Here is a 16,350-nt window from a genome sequence, read left to right as displayed (position 1 = left end):
GGGCTGAGAGGGAGAGAGGGTCAGGGCGGGAGAGACAGAGTGGGCTGAGAGGGAGAGAGAGAGTGGGCTGAGAGGGTCAGGGAGGGAGAGGGAGAGAGCGAGTAGGCTGAGAGGGTCAGAGAGGGAGAGAGAGAGTGGGCTGAGAGGGTCAGGGAGGGAGAGTGGGCTGAGAGGGAGAGAGAGAGTGGGCTGAGAGGGTCAGGGAGGGAGAGGGAGAGTGGGCTGAGAGGGAGAGAGAGAGTGGGCTGAGAGGGTCAGAGAGGGAGAGAGAGAGTGGGCTGAGAGGGTCAGGGAGGGAGAGGGAGAGTGGGCTGAGAGGGTCAGGGAGGGAGAGGGAGAGAGAGAGTGGGCTGAGAGGGTCAGGGAGGGAGAGGGAGAGAGAGAGTGGGCTGAGAGGGAGAGAGAGAGTGGGCTGAGAGGGTCAGGGAGGGAGAGGGAGAGAGAGAGTGGGCTGAGAGGGAGAGAGAGAGAGTGGGCTGAGAGGGTCAGAGAGGGAGAGAGAGAGTGGGCTGAGAGGGTCAGGGAGGGAGAGGGAGAGTGGGCTGAGAGGGAGAGAGAGAGTGGGCTGAGAGGGTCAGGGAGGGAGAGAGTGGGCTGAGAGGGTCAGGGAGGGAGAGGGAGAGAGAGAGTGGGCTGAGAGGGAGAGAGAGAGTGGGCTGAGAGGGTCAGGGAGGGAGAGAGAGAGTGGGCTGAGAGGGAGAGAGAGAGTGGGCTGAGAGGGTCAGGGAGGGAGAGGGAGAGAGAGAGTGGGCTGAGAGGGTCAGGGAGGGAGAGGGAGAGAGAGAGTGGGCTGAGAGGGTCAGGGAGGGAGAGGGAGAGAGAGAGTGGGCTGAGAGGGAGAGAGAGAGTGGGCTGAGAGGGAGAGAGAGAGTGGGCTGAGAGGGTCAGGGAGGGAGAGGGAGAGAGAGAGTGGGCTGAGAGGGAGAGAGAGAGTGGGCTGAGAGGGTCAGGGAGGGAGAGGGAGAGAGAGAGTGGGCTGAGAGGGAGAGCGTTATGGAGATCATTGGGGCGTTATATCTTTGTGAAATGCCTTGGGCTGGAATCAGTGACTGGAAAGCTGAGAGAATGTGGCAGTAAGGTGTGGGAAGGCTTGGAGCAGAGGTTGGCTGTATGCTGTGGTTTGTGCCTTCTTGCTCCTGTCAGGATGAGCCAAGCTGTTTTCCTTTCCATTCCTTGCAGGAAAACGAGACACGTCAATATCCTGCTGTTCATGGGCTTTATGACAAAGCCGCAAATGGCCATCGTCACTCAGTGGTGTGAGAGCAGCAGCCTTTACCGTCACCTGCACGTCCTTGAGACCAAATTCGACACCTTCCAGCTCATTGACATCGCTCGGCAAACTGCACAGGGCATGGAGTGAGTAACCAATCAGCGCAGGGCGTGGAGTGAGTAACCAATCAGCGCAGGGTGTGGAGTGAGTAACCAATCAGCGCAGGGCGTGGAGTGAGTAACCAATCAGCGCAGGGCGTGGAGTGAGTAACCAATCAGCGCAGGGCATGGAGTGTGTAACCAATCAGCGCAGGGCATGGCATGACAGGGCATGGAGTGAGTAACCAATCAGCGCAGGGCATGGAGTGAGTAACCAATCAGCGCAGGGCGTGGAGTGAGTAACCAATCAGCACAGGGCGTGGAGTGAGTAACCAATCAGCGCAGGGCATGGAGTGAGTAACCAATCAGCGCAGGGCGTGGAGTGAGTAACCAATCAGCGCAGGGCATGGCATGACAGGGCATGGAGTGAGTAACCAATCAGCGCAGGGCATGGAGTGAGTAACCAATCAGCGCAGGGCGTGGAGTGAATAACCAATCAGCGCAGGGCGTGGAGTGAATAACCAATCAGCGCAGGGCGTGGAGTGAGTAACCAATCAGCGCAGGGCATGGAGTGAGTAACCAATCAGCGCAGGGCGTGGAGTGAGTAACCAATCAGCGCAGGGCGTGGAGTGAGTAACCAATCAGCGCAGGGCGTAGAGTGAGTAACCAATCAGCGCAGGGCATGGAGTGAGTAACCAATCAGTGCAGGGCGTGGAGTGAGTAACCAATCAGTGCAGGGCGTGGAGTGAGTAACCAATCAGTGCAGGGCATGGAGTGAGTAACCAATTGGCACGGAGTGAGTAACCAGTCAGCACAGGGCGTGGAGTGAGTAACCAATCAGCGCAGGGCATGGCATGACAGGGCATGGAGTGAGTAACCAATCAGCGCAGGGCGTGGAGTGAGTAACCAATCAGCGCAGGGCGTGGAGTGAGTAACCAATCAGCACAGGGCGTGGAGTGAGTAACCAATCAGCGCAGGGCATGGCATGACAGGGCATGGAGTGAGTAACCAATCAGCGCAGGGCGTGGAGTGAGTAACCAATCAGCGCAGGGCGTGGAGTGAGTAACCAATCAGCGCAGGGCATGGAGTGAGTAACCAATCAGTGCAGGGCATGGAGTGAGTAACCAATCAGCGCAGGGCGTGGAGTGAGTAATCAATCAGCGCAGGGCATGGAGTGAGTAACCAATCAGCACAGGGCGACCAAAAGCTCGGTCAAAGAGGTCGGTTTTAAGGAGGAGAGAGAGAGGCGGAGTGGTTTAGGGAGGGAATTCCAGAGCTTAGGGCCCCAGGCAGCTGAAGGCACAGCCGCCAATGGTGGAGTGATGGTAATCGGGGGATGGTCAAGAGGCCGGAATTGGAGGAGCGCAGAGATCTTGGAGGGTTGTAGGGGCTGGAGGAGGTTACAGAGAGAGGGAGGGTTGTCGGGGCTGGTGGAGGTTACAGAGATAGGGAGAGTTGTAGGGGCTGGAGGAGGTTACAGAGATAGAGAGGGTTGTAGGGGCTGGAGGAGGTTACAGAGATAGGGAGGGGTGTAGGGGCTGGAGGAGGTTACAGAGATAGGGAGGGTTGTAGGGGCTGGAGCAGGTTACAGAGATAGGGAGGGTTTGTAGGGGCTGGAGGAGGTTACAGAGATAGGGAGGGTTGTAGGGGCTGGAGGAGGTTACAGAGATAGGGAGGGTTTGTAGGGGCTGGAGGAGGTTACAGAGATAGGGAGGGTTGTAGGGGCTGGAGGAGGTTACAGAGAAAGGGAGGGTTGTTGGGGCTGGAGGAGGTTACAGAGAAAGGGAGGGGTGTAGAGGCTGAAGGAGGTTACTGAGATAGGGAGGGGTGTAGAGGCTGGAGGAGGTTACTGAGATAGGGAGGGTTGTAGGGGCTGGAGGAGGTTACAGAGATAGGGAGGGGTGTAGAGGCTGAAGGAGGTTACTGAGATAGGGAGGGGTGTAGAGGCTGGAGGAGGTTACTGAGATAGGGAGGGTTGTAGGGGCTGGAGGAGGTTACAGAGATAGGGAGGGGTGTAGAGGCTGAAGGAGGTTACTGAGATAGGGAGGGGTGTAGAGGCTGGAGGAGGTTACTGAGATAGGGAGGGTTGTAGGGGCTGGAGGAGGATACAGAGATAGGGAGTGGTATAGAGGCTGGAGGCGGTTACAGAGATGGGGAGGGGTGTAGAGGCTGGAGGAGGTTACAGAGATAGGGAGGGGTGTAGAGGCTGAAGGAGGTTACTGAGATAGGGAGGGGTGTAGAGGCTGGAGGAGGTTACTGAGATAGGGAGGGTTGTAGGGGCTGGAGGAGGTTACAGAGATGGGGAAGGGACGAGGGGGCTGGAGGAGGTTACAGAGATAGGGAAGGGACAAGGGGGCCAGAGGGATTGTAGAACGAGGTTGTAGAACAGTTCATAAGCGTGGAGTGAGTGAGCAGGCAGCAGTTCGCCAGTCGGTGCAGGGCATGGGGTAAATGCCCAATTGGCAAAGAGCTGAGTGATGACGGCAGTATCCAATCGACAGATGACACAGGACAGGGAGGAGGGCACCGATTACTGACGGAGGTTGTGGAGCGGGGGGTGGGGTTTGGAATCAGCGTGTACAAGTAGGGGTTCCGGATTTTCCAGTGTGGGGAAGATGGAGCCCGTTGGAACTGGTGCCCCCTCACCATCAGTTCACAGCTGGCTCTCTGCCAGAGGTGCTGCTATTCAACCCCTTTTGGAAAGACGGAGAAACAAGGTAGGGAACGCAGTCTGAACTCCCTGTTCCCCTACGACACTCCTCCTTTAATCTTGTCCTTTTCTCTTTCAGTTATCTTCACGCAAAAAATATCATCCACAGAGACTTGAAATCAAACAGTATCCTTGTGGGGATGTGCGTGCCCTGACTCCAGAGCGGGTCCTCTGCCCCTCCGCGCTCCCAACACCCTGAGCTAGGGCTGCTGTGCCTGGGGAGGCGAGTGCTCCCGCTCCTGACCCCAGGGTGGGCCCTCGACCCCGCTGCCCAGACCCTGAGCTGTTGTGGGCCAAGTTTCTCTTCGTTCCCCCCCCCCCCCCCCCCACCCCCCCGCGCCCCCCAACCGCCACCCCCTCCTCCTCCCCAGCCCCGGTGGCAGAGACGGTGGTTGTCGGGGTGTGGGCATGAGTCGGAGGAGCTGACCGCTGTGGGAGTGAGTTCAGTGGAGGGTGAGGGGTCAGCGCTCTGGGAGGCTGGGGGGACGTTGAGGGTGATGGGTCAGCACCACTGGGGGCGGTGGGGACTGCTGGTTGCCAGCGGCCCTGTGCTTTACTGTCGAGGGAAAGCAGTTGAAACAGTTCCTTCACGGCTGACCTTCAGATATCTTCCTGCACGAGGGACTGACGGTGAAAATCGGGGACTTCGGCCTGGCAACGGTGAAGTCCCGATGGAGCGGCTCACAACAAGTGGAGCAGCCGAGCGGATCTATCCTGTGGATGGTAAGCACAGTCTGTACCCGGGATTGGTTCAGAATATCACACATGATAGGCTGTGTGTCTGGTACAGTGTTTTTGTGTGTGTGTGTGTGTGTTTGTCTTTGTGTGTGTTTGTCTTTGTGTGTGTTTGTCTGTGTGTGTGTTTGTTTGTCTGTGTGTGTGTTTGTTTGTCTGTGTGTGTGTTTGTTTGTGTGTGTGTGTGTTTGTCTTTGTGTGTGTGTGTGTTTGTCTTTGTGTGTGTGTTTGTCTTTGTGAGTGTGTATTTGTTTGCCTTTGTGTGTGTGTGTGTGATTTTGTCTTTGTGTGTGTGTGTGATTTTGTCTTTGTGTGTGTGTGATTTTGTCTTTGTGTGTGTGTGTGATTTTGTCTTTGTGTGTGTGTTTGTCTTTGTGTGTGTGTTTGTCTTTGTGTGTCTGTGTGTGTGTGTTTGTTTGCCTTTGTGTGTGTGTGTGTTTGTTTGCCTTTGTGTGTGTGTGTGTTTGTTCGCCTTTGTGTGTGTGTGTGTGTGTTTGTTCGCCTTTGTGTGTGTGTGTTTGTTCGCCTTTGTGTGTGTGTGTGTGTGTGTTTGTCTTTGTGTGTGTGTGTGTGTGTGTGTTTGTCTTTGTCTGTCTTTGTTGTGTGTTTGTCTTTGTGTGTGTGTGTGTTTGTTTGTCTTTGTGTTTGTTTGTCTTTGTGTTTGTTTGTCTTTGTGTGTGTGTGTCTTTGTGTGTCTTTGTGTGTGTGTCTTTGTGTGTGTGTCTTTGTGTGTGTGTCTTTGTGTGTGTTTGTCTTTGTGTGTGTGTGTGTTTGTCTTTGTGTGTGTGTGTTTGTCTTTGTGTGTGTGTGTTTGTCTTTGTGTGTGTGTGTTTGTCTTTGTGTGTGTGTGTGTGTTTGTGTGTGTGTGTGTTTGTTTGTCTTTGTGCGTGTGCATTTGTATGCCTGTGTGTGTGTGTGTTTGTCTTTGTGTGTTTGTCTTTGTGTGTTTGTCTTTGTGTGTTTGTCTTTGTGTGTTTGTCTTTGTGTGTGTGTTTGTCTTTGTGTGTTTGTCTTTGTGTGTGTGTGTGTCTTTGTGTGTGTGTGTCTTTGTGTGTGTGTTTCTTTGTGTGTCTTTGTGTGTGTGTTTGTTTGCCTTTGTGTATGTGTTTGTTTGCCTTTGTGTGTGTGTGTGTTTGTCTTTGTGTGTGTCTGTGTGAGTGTGTGTGTCTTTGTGGGTGTTTGTTTGTCTTTGTGAGTGTGTTTGTCTGTGTGTGTTTGTTTGTCTGTGTGTGTTTGTTTGTCTGTGTGTGTTTGTTTGTCTTTGTGTGTGTGTTTGTTTGTCTTTGTGTGTGTGTGTTTGTTTGTCTGTGTGTGTTTGTTTGTCTTTGTGTGTGTATTTGTTTGTCTTTGTGTGTGAGTGTGTCTGTGTGTGTGTTTGTCTTTGTGTGTGTTTTTGTGTGTCTGTGTGTGTGTTTGTTTGCCTTTGTGTGTTTGTCTGTGTGTGTGTGTTTGTTTGTCTGTGTGTGTGTGTTTGTTTGTCTGTGTGTGTGTATTTGTTTGTCTGTGTGTGTGTGTATTTGTTTGTCTGTGTGTGTGTGTATTTGTTTGTCTGTGTGTGTGTGTATTTGTTTGTCTGTGTGTATTTGTTTGTCTGTGTGTATTTGTTTGTCTGTGTGTATTTGTTTGTCTGTGTGTGTTTGTTTGTCTTTGTGTGTGTGTGTTTGTTTGTCTTTGTGTGTGTGTGTTTGTTTGTCTTTGTGTGTGTATTTGTTTGTCTTTGTGTGTGAGTGTGTCTGTGTGTGTGTTTGTCTTTGTGTGTGTTTGTTTTTGTGTGTGTGTGTGTGTGTGTTTGTCTGTGTGTGTGTGTGTGTTTGTTTGTCTGTGTGTGTGTGTATTTGTTTGTCTGTGTGTGTGTGTATTTGTTTGTCTTTGTGTGTGTATTTGTTTGTCTTTGTGTGTCTGTGTGTGTGTTTGTCTTTGTTTGTGTATGTGTGTTACTCTCTCACACAGATCCCAGCCTGTCCCCTGTTTTTTTTTTACACAATGATTGCCCTTTATTCTTTCCTTTTGCAGGCTCCAGAAGTGATCAGGATGCAGGACAACAACCCGTACAGTTTCCAATCAGACGTTTATGCCTATGGAATCGTGCTTTATGAGATCATGACTGGGACGCTGCCGTACTCATACATCAACAACCGAGACCAGGTACGGTTCGCGCCAACACAGCGACTGGCCCGGCTCGAGAGTCTGATCAGACCTCGGGATCGCAGGGAGGTGGGGGTCAGTCAGTGAGTGACGGGCTGGTAACCGGGCAGGAGTCACCGATGGACTGGGAAACGGGTTTAGTCAGTCAGTGACGGGTCAGCAATCGGGGGAGAGTCGGTGGCGGACTGGAAACGTGGCTGCGGGGACTGAAAGGCAAGATCCAAGGACGAACAGAAAGAGTTGGTGATGGGTCCAGGAAGCACGAGGACCTGGCGTGACCCAGGAAGTCCTGGCGTGACCCAGAAAGACCTGGCGTGACCCAGAAAGACCTGGCGTGACCCATAAAGACCTGGCGTGACCCTTTTCACTACCTCAGGAGCCAGTAAGATATTTTTGAACCGTTGTCACTGTTGTAATGTAGTAAACATGGCAGTCAATCTTACACACAGCAAGATCCCGCAAACAGCATTGTGGTCATCTGTTTTTCAGTCACGTTGATTGAGGGGTAAGTATTGCCAACGCCCCCCCCTTTCCCTCGTGGCCGTGGGATCTTTTACACCCACCTGAGAGGGCAGACGGTGGCCTCAGTTTAACAACTCATCCGAAAGACAGTGCCTCTGACATTGCAGCACTCCCTCAGTACTGACCCTGCGACAGTGTGGCACTCCCTCAGTACTGACCCTCCGACAGCGCGGAGCTCCCTCAGTACTGACCCTCCGACAGTGCAGCGCTCCCTCCGTACTGACCCTCCGACAGTGCGGCGCTCCCTCAGTACTGACCCTCCGACAGTGCGGCGCTCCCTCAGTACTGACCCTCCGACAGCGCGGCGCTCCCTCAGTACTGACCCTCCGACAGCGCGGAGCTCCCTCAGTACTGACCCTGCGACAGTGTGGCACTCCCTCAGTACTGACCCTCCGACAGCGCGGAGCTCCCTCAGTACTGACCCTCCGACAGTGCGGCGCTCCCTCAGTACTGACCCTCCGACAGCGCGGTGCTCCCTCAGTACTGACCCTCCGACAGTGCGGTGCTCCCTCAGTACTGACCCTCCGACAGTGCGGCACTCCCTCAGTACTGACCCTCCGACGGTGCGGCGCTCCCTCAGTACTGACCCTCCAACAGTGCGGAACTCCCTCAGTACTGACCCTCCGACAGTGTGGCGCTCCCTCAGTACTGACCCTCCGACAGTGCGGCACTCCCTCAGTACTGACCCTCCGACAGCGCGGAGCTCCCTCAGTACTGACCCTCCGACAGCGCGGAGCTCCCTCAGTACTGACCGACAGTGCGGCAGTCCCTCAGTACTGACCCTCCGACAGTGTGGCGCTCCCTCAGTACTGACCCTCCGACAGTGCGGCACTCCCTCAGTACTGACCCTCCGACAGTGCGGCACTCCCTCAGTACTGACCCTGCGACAGTGCGGCGCTCCCTCAGTACTGACCCTCCGACAGCGCGGAGCTCCCTCAGTACTGACCCTCCGACAGTGCGGAGCTCCCTCAATACTGACCGACAGTGCGGCACTCCCTCAGTACTGACCCTCCGACAGCGCGGAGCTCCCTCAGTACTGACCGACAGTACGGCAGTCCCTCAGTACTGACCCTCCGACAGCGCGGAGCTCCCTCAGTACTGACCCTCCGACAGAGCGGCGCTCCCTCGGTACTGACCCTCCGACAGTGCGGCGCTCCCTCAGTACTGACCCTCCGACAGTGTGGCGCTCCCTCAGTACTGACCCGCCGACAGCGCGGAGCTCCCTCAGTACTGACCCTCCGACAGTGCGGCGCTCCCCTGGTACTGACCCTCCGACAGTGCGGCGCTCCCTCAGTACTGACCCTCCGACAGTGCAGTTCTCCCTCAGTACTGACCCTCCGACAGTGCGGCGCTCCCTCAGTACTGACCCTCCGACAGTGCGGCGCTCCCTCAGTACTGACCCTCCGACAGTGCGGCGCTCCCTCAGTACTGACCCTCCGACAGTGCGGCACTCCCTCAGTACTGACCCTCCGACAGTGCGGCGCTCCCTCAGTGCTGACCCTCCGACAGTGCGTCGCTCCCTCAGTGCTGACCCTCCGACAGTGCGTCGCTCCCTCAGTGCTGACCCTCCGACAGTGCGGCGCTCCCTCAGTGCTGACCCTCCGACAGTGCGGCGCTCCCTCAGTACTGACCCTCCGACAGCGCGGAGCTCCCTCAGTACTGACCGACAGTGCGGCAGTCCCTCAGTACTGACCCTCCGACAGTGCGGCGCTCCCTCAGTACTGACCCTCCGACAGTGCGGCGCTCCCTCAGTACTGACCCTCCGACAGTGCGGCGCTCCCTCAGTACTGACTCTCCGACAGTGCGGCACTCCCTCAGTACTGACCCTCCGACAGTGTGGCGCTCCCTCAGTGCTGTCCCTCCGACAGTGCGTCGCTCCCTCAGTGCTGACCCTCCGACAGTGCGTCGCTCCCTCAGTACTGACCCTCCGACAGTGCGGCGCTCCCTCCGTGCTGACCCTCCGACAGTGCGGCGCTCCCTCCGTGCTGACCCTCCGACAGTGCGGCGCTCCCTCAATACTGACCCTCCGACAGTGCGGCGCTCCCTCAGTCCTGACCCTCCGACAGTGCGGAGCTCCCTCAGTACTGACCCTCCGACAGTGCGGCGCTCCCTCAGCACTGACCCTCCGACAGTGCGGCACTCCCTCAGTACTGACCCTCCGACAGTGCGGCGCTCCCTCAGTACTGACCCTCCGACAGTGCGGAACTCCCTCAGTACTGACCCTCCGACAGTGTGGCGCTCCCTCAGTACTGACCCTCCGACAGTGCGGCACTCCCTCAGTACTGACCCTCCGACAGCGCGGAGCTCCCTCAGTACTGACGCTCCGACAGCGCGGAGCTCCCTCAGTACTGACCGACAGTGCGGCAGTCCCTCAGTACTGACCCTCCGACAGTGTGGCGCTCCCTCAGTACTGAACCTCCGACAGTGCGGCACTCCCTCAGTACTGACCCTCCGACAGTGCGGCACTCCCTCAGTACTGACCCTCCGACAGTGCGGCGCTCCCTCAGTACTGACCCTCCGACAGCGCGGAGCTCCCTCAGTACTGACCCTCCGACAGTGCGGAGCTCCCTCAGTACTGACCGACAGTGCGGCACTCCCTCAGTACTGACCCTCCGACAGCGCTGAGCTCCCTCAGTACTGACCGACAGTACGGCAGTCCCTCAGTACTGACCCTCCGACAGCGCAGAGCTCCCTCGGTACTGACCCTCCAACAGTGCGGCGCTCCCTCGGTACTGACCCTCCGACAGTGCGGTGCTCCCTCAGTACTGACCCTCCGACAGTGTGGCGCTCCCTCAGTACTGACCCGCCGACAGCGCGGAGCTCCCTCAGTACTGACCCTCCGACAGAGCGGCGCTCCCTCAGTACTGACCCTCCGACAGTGCAGTTCTCCCTCAGTACTGACCCTCCGACAGTGCGGCGCTCCCTCAGTACTGACCCTCCGACAGTGCGGCGCTCCCTCAGTACTGTCCCTCCGACAGTGCGGCGCTCCCTCAGTACTGACTCTCCGACAGTGCGGCGCTCCCTCAGTACTGACCCTCCGACAGTGTGGCGCTCCCTCAGTGCTGTCCCTCCGACAGTGCGGCGCTCCCTCAGTACTGACCCTCCGACAGTGCGGCGCTCCCTCAGTGCTGTCCCTCCGACAGTGCGTCGCTCCCTCAGTACTGACCCTCCGACATTGCGGCGCTCCCTCAGTGCTGACCCTCCGACAGTGCGGCGCTCCCTCAGTACTGACCCTCCGACATTGCGGTGCTCCCTCAGTACTGACCCTCCGACAGTGCGGCTCTCCCTCAGTACTGACCCTCCGACATTGCGGCGCTCCCTCAGTACTGACCCTCCGACAGTGCGGTGCTCCCTCAGTACTGACCCTCCGACAGCGCGGAACTCCCTCAGTATTGACCCTCCGACAGGGCGGCGCTCCCTCAGTACTGACCCTCCGACAGCGCGGCGCTCCCTCAGTACTGACCCTCCGACAGTGCGGCGCTCCCTCAGTACTGACCCTCCGACAGTGCGGCTCTTCCTCAGTACTGACCCTCCGACAGTGCGGCTCTCCCTCAGTGCTGACCCTCCGACAGTGCGGAGCTCCCTCAGTACTGACCCTCCGACAGTGCGGCGCTCCCTCAGTACTGACCCTCCGACAGTGCCGCGCTCCCTCACTACTGGCACGGGGCGTGTCGGCCTGGATTATGGGGCTTGAGTCTGTGGAGTGGGGACTGGAACCCACAGTCTTCTGACTCCGAGGCGAGAGGGCTGCTCCCTGAGCCAGTGGAGGGAGTCAGTGATTGATCAGGAACCTGGGGAAGGGAATCCATGACAGGAAGAGCGTTCGTGAAAGGCCAGATGCCCGGGGAGCAGAGCGGGTGACGGACCAGGAATCAAGGAGGAGTCAGTGATGGGCCAGGATCCTGGGGAGGAGAGTAGGTGACGGACCAGAAACCGGGGAGGGTGTCAGTGACGGACCGGGTGCCTGGCGCAAGAGCCCACAGTTAGTGGAGCCTCTGTGCCCTTGACAACGGGGAGGGTGCTAAAAGGTTGCCAGTGGCAGGACTGAGAGTTGAGTGGGGGCATAAACTCAGTCCCTCTCTTGCAGATTATCTTCATGGTTGGCCGTGGGTACCTGACCCCTGACCTCAGCAAGGTGTACCGCAACTGTCCGAAGGCGATGAAGCGGCTGATTGTGGACTGTATAAAAGTGAAACGGGATGAGCGCCCCCTGTTTATACAGGTAAATGCTTGCCCGACTCATTCACGCGCATTTAGGAGTCTACATGGCCGCGCGTTGCGCAGTGGGGAGGCTCGAGGGGCCGAATGGCCGACACTGCTCCTAATTCATATGCCCCACACCGAGCAGAAAGATCCCTCCCCTCCTCCCACGTCGGGGGTTCCCACACCGAGCAGCTGCCGTTGGTTCGGGGATCGAAGGCCCGTCCTCTTGACCCGTCGGGCGATGGCGAGCGTGCATCCCTCGCAGTTTCTGCTGTTACGCTCACAGGGTGAGGTGGAATAGGAGGGGTGGGAGGCTCGGGCAGAGCATAAATGCCAGCACGGAGCGGTTGGGCCGAATGGCCTGTTTCTGCGCCGCGGCCTCGACGTAATTTGAGTAGGTTGGTGTACGTCGGGTGAGGACCAGGTCAGGCTCAGCTGCTACCCACCTGGGCAGGCATTTTATGATGGGCACCGGTTTAAGCCAGTCGCCTCAAAGCAGGTTCACATCAGCTATACGATCAGGGCAGCACCCGCAGAGCCTGTACACCATCAGGAAAGCAGGGGGTAAATATCCATATTTGACATTAAAAGTCTTACATCTGTGGGCACTGCCATTATAAAGCCCGATGTCCACTGTTGTGACCAGGTGAGGAAGGGGTCTGAGGCTCCCCTTTTTCTCCTCCTCTGATTCGACCCCAACAGGGTTTATATTTTAAACACAGTGATTTAACTTACCACCTCAGTGAGCATTTCCTCCTGCTGCTGTAATATATAATTGTAAATGAACCAGTCAGACAGGTTTTCTTGAGTTTAAACAAGAAAGATGTAAATTTATTAACCTTATCACTCTAAACCGGTTAAAATTACTGAAATACGCAGCGCATCCATGCTCCCATTCATATGAGAGGCACGCACTCTCACACACAAATAGATACAGAGGGGAAAACACAGAGTTGGGAGGTTAGAGTAGAGTCCTTCATAACAATGAAATTTATATATAGAAGTGTAGTCCCGGTGGTCCTTAGTTGGAATTGAACTCTTGAAGTCCTCGCTGGGCCACGTGTACAATTCGGGCTTGCTTCTCTGGTTCTGGAAGGCTGAAGAGAGGCTTTATCCATCTTCTTTTGCTGACCGTGAGGATCTGCAGATTTTAGGGATAGCTGCAGCCAAGGCTCCCCTGGGACTTTGCTGGAGAGGGCGAGAGAGGGAGGTGCTTCCTATTGGAGTTCAGTTACTGTCACCTTTCTCTGGCACAATTCACAAACTCTCAGAGTTACACAGGTGGTCACGTCATGTGGCCACCTCTTTGTTTGAAACAGCACCTTCTGGGAGGTCGTTTGAAATTCAAGGCTGTTCATACACACATGGGGTGGGATGGGGTCGGTGGCGGGCTGTTGGCTCTTGCAAAGTCAATGGGTGTCGATGGCTTTTGACGACCAACATTGACAAAACCATTCTCGGTAATTGAATCAAAGAGCACCCCCATTGTTCTGGTTAGACTGGGCAATCACCTCTGACTCCCAGCCGGCCTTTGGCGCCTCATATGCAAATTGTGTGTGGCCATCCTAGCTGCTCTTTAAAAGTTATTTGTAATAATGTCCAGTAAAACGTCTCGGACAAAGTTCCAAACGACGTAATTAATGTTTTCAATTCGGCGTGTGGGATTTCTGCCACACCACCTTTATAATGGGCAGCGCCTATGTAAACACGTCACGCTGTAATTACACCCTCCCGCCAGTGGTGGCACTGTAGCAATTCCTGGCTCCTCAGCCTGTGCTGGGCAAAAGCACCTCTCCTGCTGTCAGTTCTGCTTCTGCTGTTGCCAGATTGCCATGAGTTTTGCTGTTTAGCTATAGACAATAAATCAAAGCATTTTAATAGAGCTTAGGGCAGACTGAACCAGGGTCCTGCGCGAGTTTAACGTAAATGTTTAAAAGGGGACGCTTCTCTTTTTTTTTTGTTTGTTTCCGTCCTGCGTGTTTGAGTGCCTCCTAATTCCTCCAACCCTGCAGATACTGGCTTCCATCGAGATGCTACAGCACGCTCTCCCAAAGATCGAGCGGAGTGCCTCCGAGCCCTCGCTGCACCGGGCCGTGCAGGCCGAGGACGTCAACCCCTTTGTGCTGACCACGTCGCGGCTCATGCCTTCGTAAGACCGTGACCCGCCGGCCTCATCACCGCTGCCGCCGCCTCCTCTCCTCGGCAGGAGCGCAGTGGGGGGGACTGCTCTCGACGTACGGCGCAGCCTCACCCGGAGAATATTTTCTTTCGCTTGAGAAATGTTTCCGCCTCAGAACCTCACACGTGTAAATTTTCTGATCAGTGACGATGGACGTGGGGACCAGACATCAGCGTGCGTGTCAGACCGCTGCCCCTGAAGGCGGTTTCAGGAGCGCCTTTATATATAATTATTTCTTTAAATTTTCCTTGATTTGGCAAAGACGCAGCCATCCTTTCGCGAGGAAACCCAGCCTCCGAGCTGTCCGATGGAAGGTACCTTGACGGGGTGGGAACTCTTAGCCTGTAGCTGGAGATATGGTGGGAAGGGTGAAGGCGTTGGTGGCTGGGGGCCGGGGGGGTGGGGTGGGGGATCTCTTAAACCACTGCTGTGTTTCAGCCCTGGGACTGTGCTCGCTGGGGCCACGTGTGCTGGGCTTTGAGACTTGGCCTGTGGTTGTGGCCAGTTTCTGGCTCACTGAATTCCTGCCTGGGGATTTGCTTTAGGCCCTGGCGTTTCCTTAAATGGAATGCCCCGTCATCCTGCATATCGACTGGCTGGCAGGTCCAGGTACACCCGGGATCTCCTGACATCGGGCTCCAGGTACACCCGGGATCTCCTGAAATCGGGGTCCAGGCACACCCGGGATCTCCTGAAATCGGGGTCCAGGCACACCCGGGATCTCCTGAAATCGGGGTCCAGGCACACCCGGGATCTCCTGAAATCGGGGTCCAGGTACACCCGGGATCTCCTGAATCAGGGGTCCAGGTACACCCGGGATCTCCTGAATCAGGGGTCCAGGTACACACGGGATCTCCTGACATCGGGCTCCAGGTACACCCGGGATCTCCTGACATCGGGGTCCAGGTACACCCGGGATCTCCTGACATCGGGGTCCAGGTTCACCCGGGATCTCCTGAACCAGGGGTCCAGGTACACCCGGGATCTCCTGACATCGGGCTCCAGGTACACCCGGGATCTCCTGAACCAGGGGTCCAGGTACACCCGGGATCTCCTGACATCGGGCTCCAGGTACACCCGGGATCTCCTGAACCAGGGGTCCAGGTACACCCGGGATCTCCTGACATCGGGGTCCAGGTACACCCGGGATCTCCTGACATCGGGGTCCAGGTACACCCGGGATCTCCTGACATCGGGGTCCAGGTACACCCGGGATCTCCTGACATCGGGGTCCAGGTTCACCCGGGATCTCCTGAAATCGGGGTCCAGGTTCACCCGGGATCTCCTGAACCAGGGGTCCAGTATCTCAGGGTGTGATCTGTCGAGCCTGGGGTACTCCTGAGGGCTGCCCTCTGCAGCTCTCCTGTGCCTGGTGTTGAAAGCGCTTGATTCCACAGCAGAAGCAGGGACTCTATCCCCTATCCCCGCGCAGCAGGTAATGTCTCTTCAAACATGGGGACTTGGCTTGAAAATGCCCCGGCAGTTTATTTTTTATCATGGGTCAGTTTGGATAACAATTTTCTCGTTCCCGATTGTTGGGAATTAAAAAAAAAACTATTTTAAAGTTAATGGTTGAAGCAGCACGAACGTTCCTGTATGTCTGCGGCCTGTCTCATTCCACAGCAAACACTGGTACCAGCCTAACCAATAGGTGCTGGGTGACTCGAGGCAGGCAGCTGGACCCAGGGCTGGCATCCAGCTGCCTGGCTTGACTGTTCATTTTCACTTATTCTCGCTATTTTTCTTGCGTAGTGCACACTTCGAGCATCAGCTGTCAGTGACAAACACTCCCAGGACAGGTACAGCACGTGGGGTTAGATACACAGTAAAGCTCCTTTTACACCATCCCATCAAACACTCCCAGGGCAGGTACAGCTCGGGTTCAATATGGAGTAAAGATCCTTTTACACTGTCCCATCAAACACTCCCGGGGCAGGTACTGCACGGGTTAGATACAGAGCAAACTATCTCAAAAAAAAAAAAAAAAAAAAACAGGGGTTTGATACAGAGTAAAGCTCCCTCTACACTGTCCCCATCAAACACTCCCAGGACAGGTACAGCACGGGGGTTAGATACAGAGTAAAGCTCCCTCTACACTGTCCCCATCAAACGCTCCCCAGGACAGGTACAGCACGGGAGTTAGATACAGAGTAAAGCTCTCTCTACACTGTCCCCATCAAACACTCCCAGGACAGGTACAGTACGGGAGTTAGATACAGAGTAAAGTTCCCTCGACACTGTCCCCCATCAAACGCTCCCCAGGACAGGTACAGCACGGGGGTTAGATACAGAGTAAAGCTCCCTCTACACTGTCCCCCATCAAACACTCCCCAGGACAGGTACAGCACGTGGGGTTAGATACAGAGTAAAGCTCCCTCTACACTGTCCTCCATCAAACACTCCCAGGACAGGTACAGCACGGGGGTTAGATACAGAGTAAAGCTCCCTCTACACTGTCCTCCATCAAACACTCCCAGGACAGGTACAGCACGGGGGTTAGATACAGAGTAAAGCTCCCTCAACACTGTCCCCATCAAACACTCCCCAG

General features: G+C 55.9%; 1 protein-coding gene across 2 annotated transcripts in view; it reads left to right on the top strand.

The window, feature by feature from the left end:
• Nucleotides 1-14,551, top strand: part of LOC137364679 (RAF proto-oncogene serine/threonine-protein kinase-like) — a 32,250-nt gene extending 17,699 nt beyond the window's left edge. The window contains exons 5-10 of one of the 2 annotated variants that reach the window (XM_068027739.1): nucleotides 1,180-1,356; nucleotides 4,098-4,144; nucleotides 4,623-4,741; nucleotides 6,767-6,898; nucleotides 11,508-11,642; nucleotides 13,636-14,551. In XM_068027739.1, the coding sequence (XP_067883840.1) occupies nucleotides 1,180-1,356; nucleotides 4,098-4,144; nucleotides 4,623-4,741; nucleotides 6,767-6,898; nucleotides 11,508-11,642; nucleotides 13,636-13,776 (751 nt within the window). In that variant the 3' untranslated portion in view covers nucleotides 13,777-14,551. The remainder of the gene's footprint in view (nucleotides 1-1,179; nucleotides 1,357-4,097; nucleotides 4,145-4,622; nucleotides 4,742-6,766; nucleotides 6,899-11,507; nucleotides 11,643-13,635) is intronic. The other variant, XM_068027738.1, reaches the window with a different exon arrangement.
• Nucleotides 14,552-16,350: the final 1,799 nt, after the last annotated feature.

The sequence above is a fragment of the Heterodontus francisci genome, unplaced genomic scaffold (genome assembly GCF_036365525.1).
Source record: "Heterodontus francisci isolate sHetFra1 unplaced genomic scaffold, sHetFra1.hap1 HAP1_SCAFFOLD_634, whole genome shotgun sequence".
NCBI classification, from domain to species: domain Eukaryota; kingdom Metazoa; phylum Chordata; class Chondrichthyes; order Heterodontiformes; family Heterodontidae; genus Heterodontus; species Heterodontus francisci.
The sequence above is the reverse complement of the archived record's forward strand: the minus strand, read 5'-3'. Positions and strand labels throughout refer to the sequence as shown.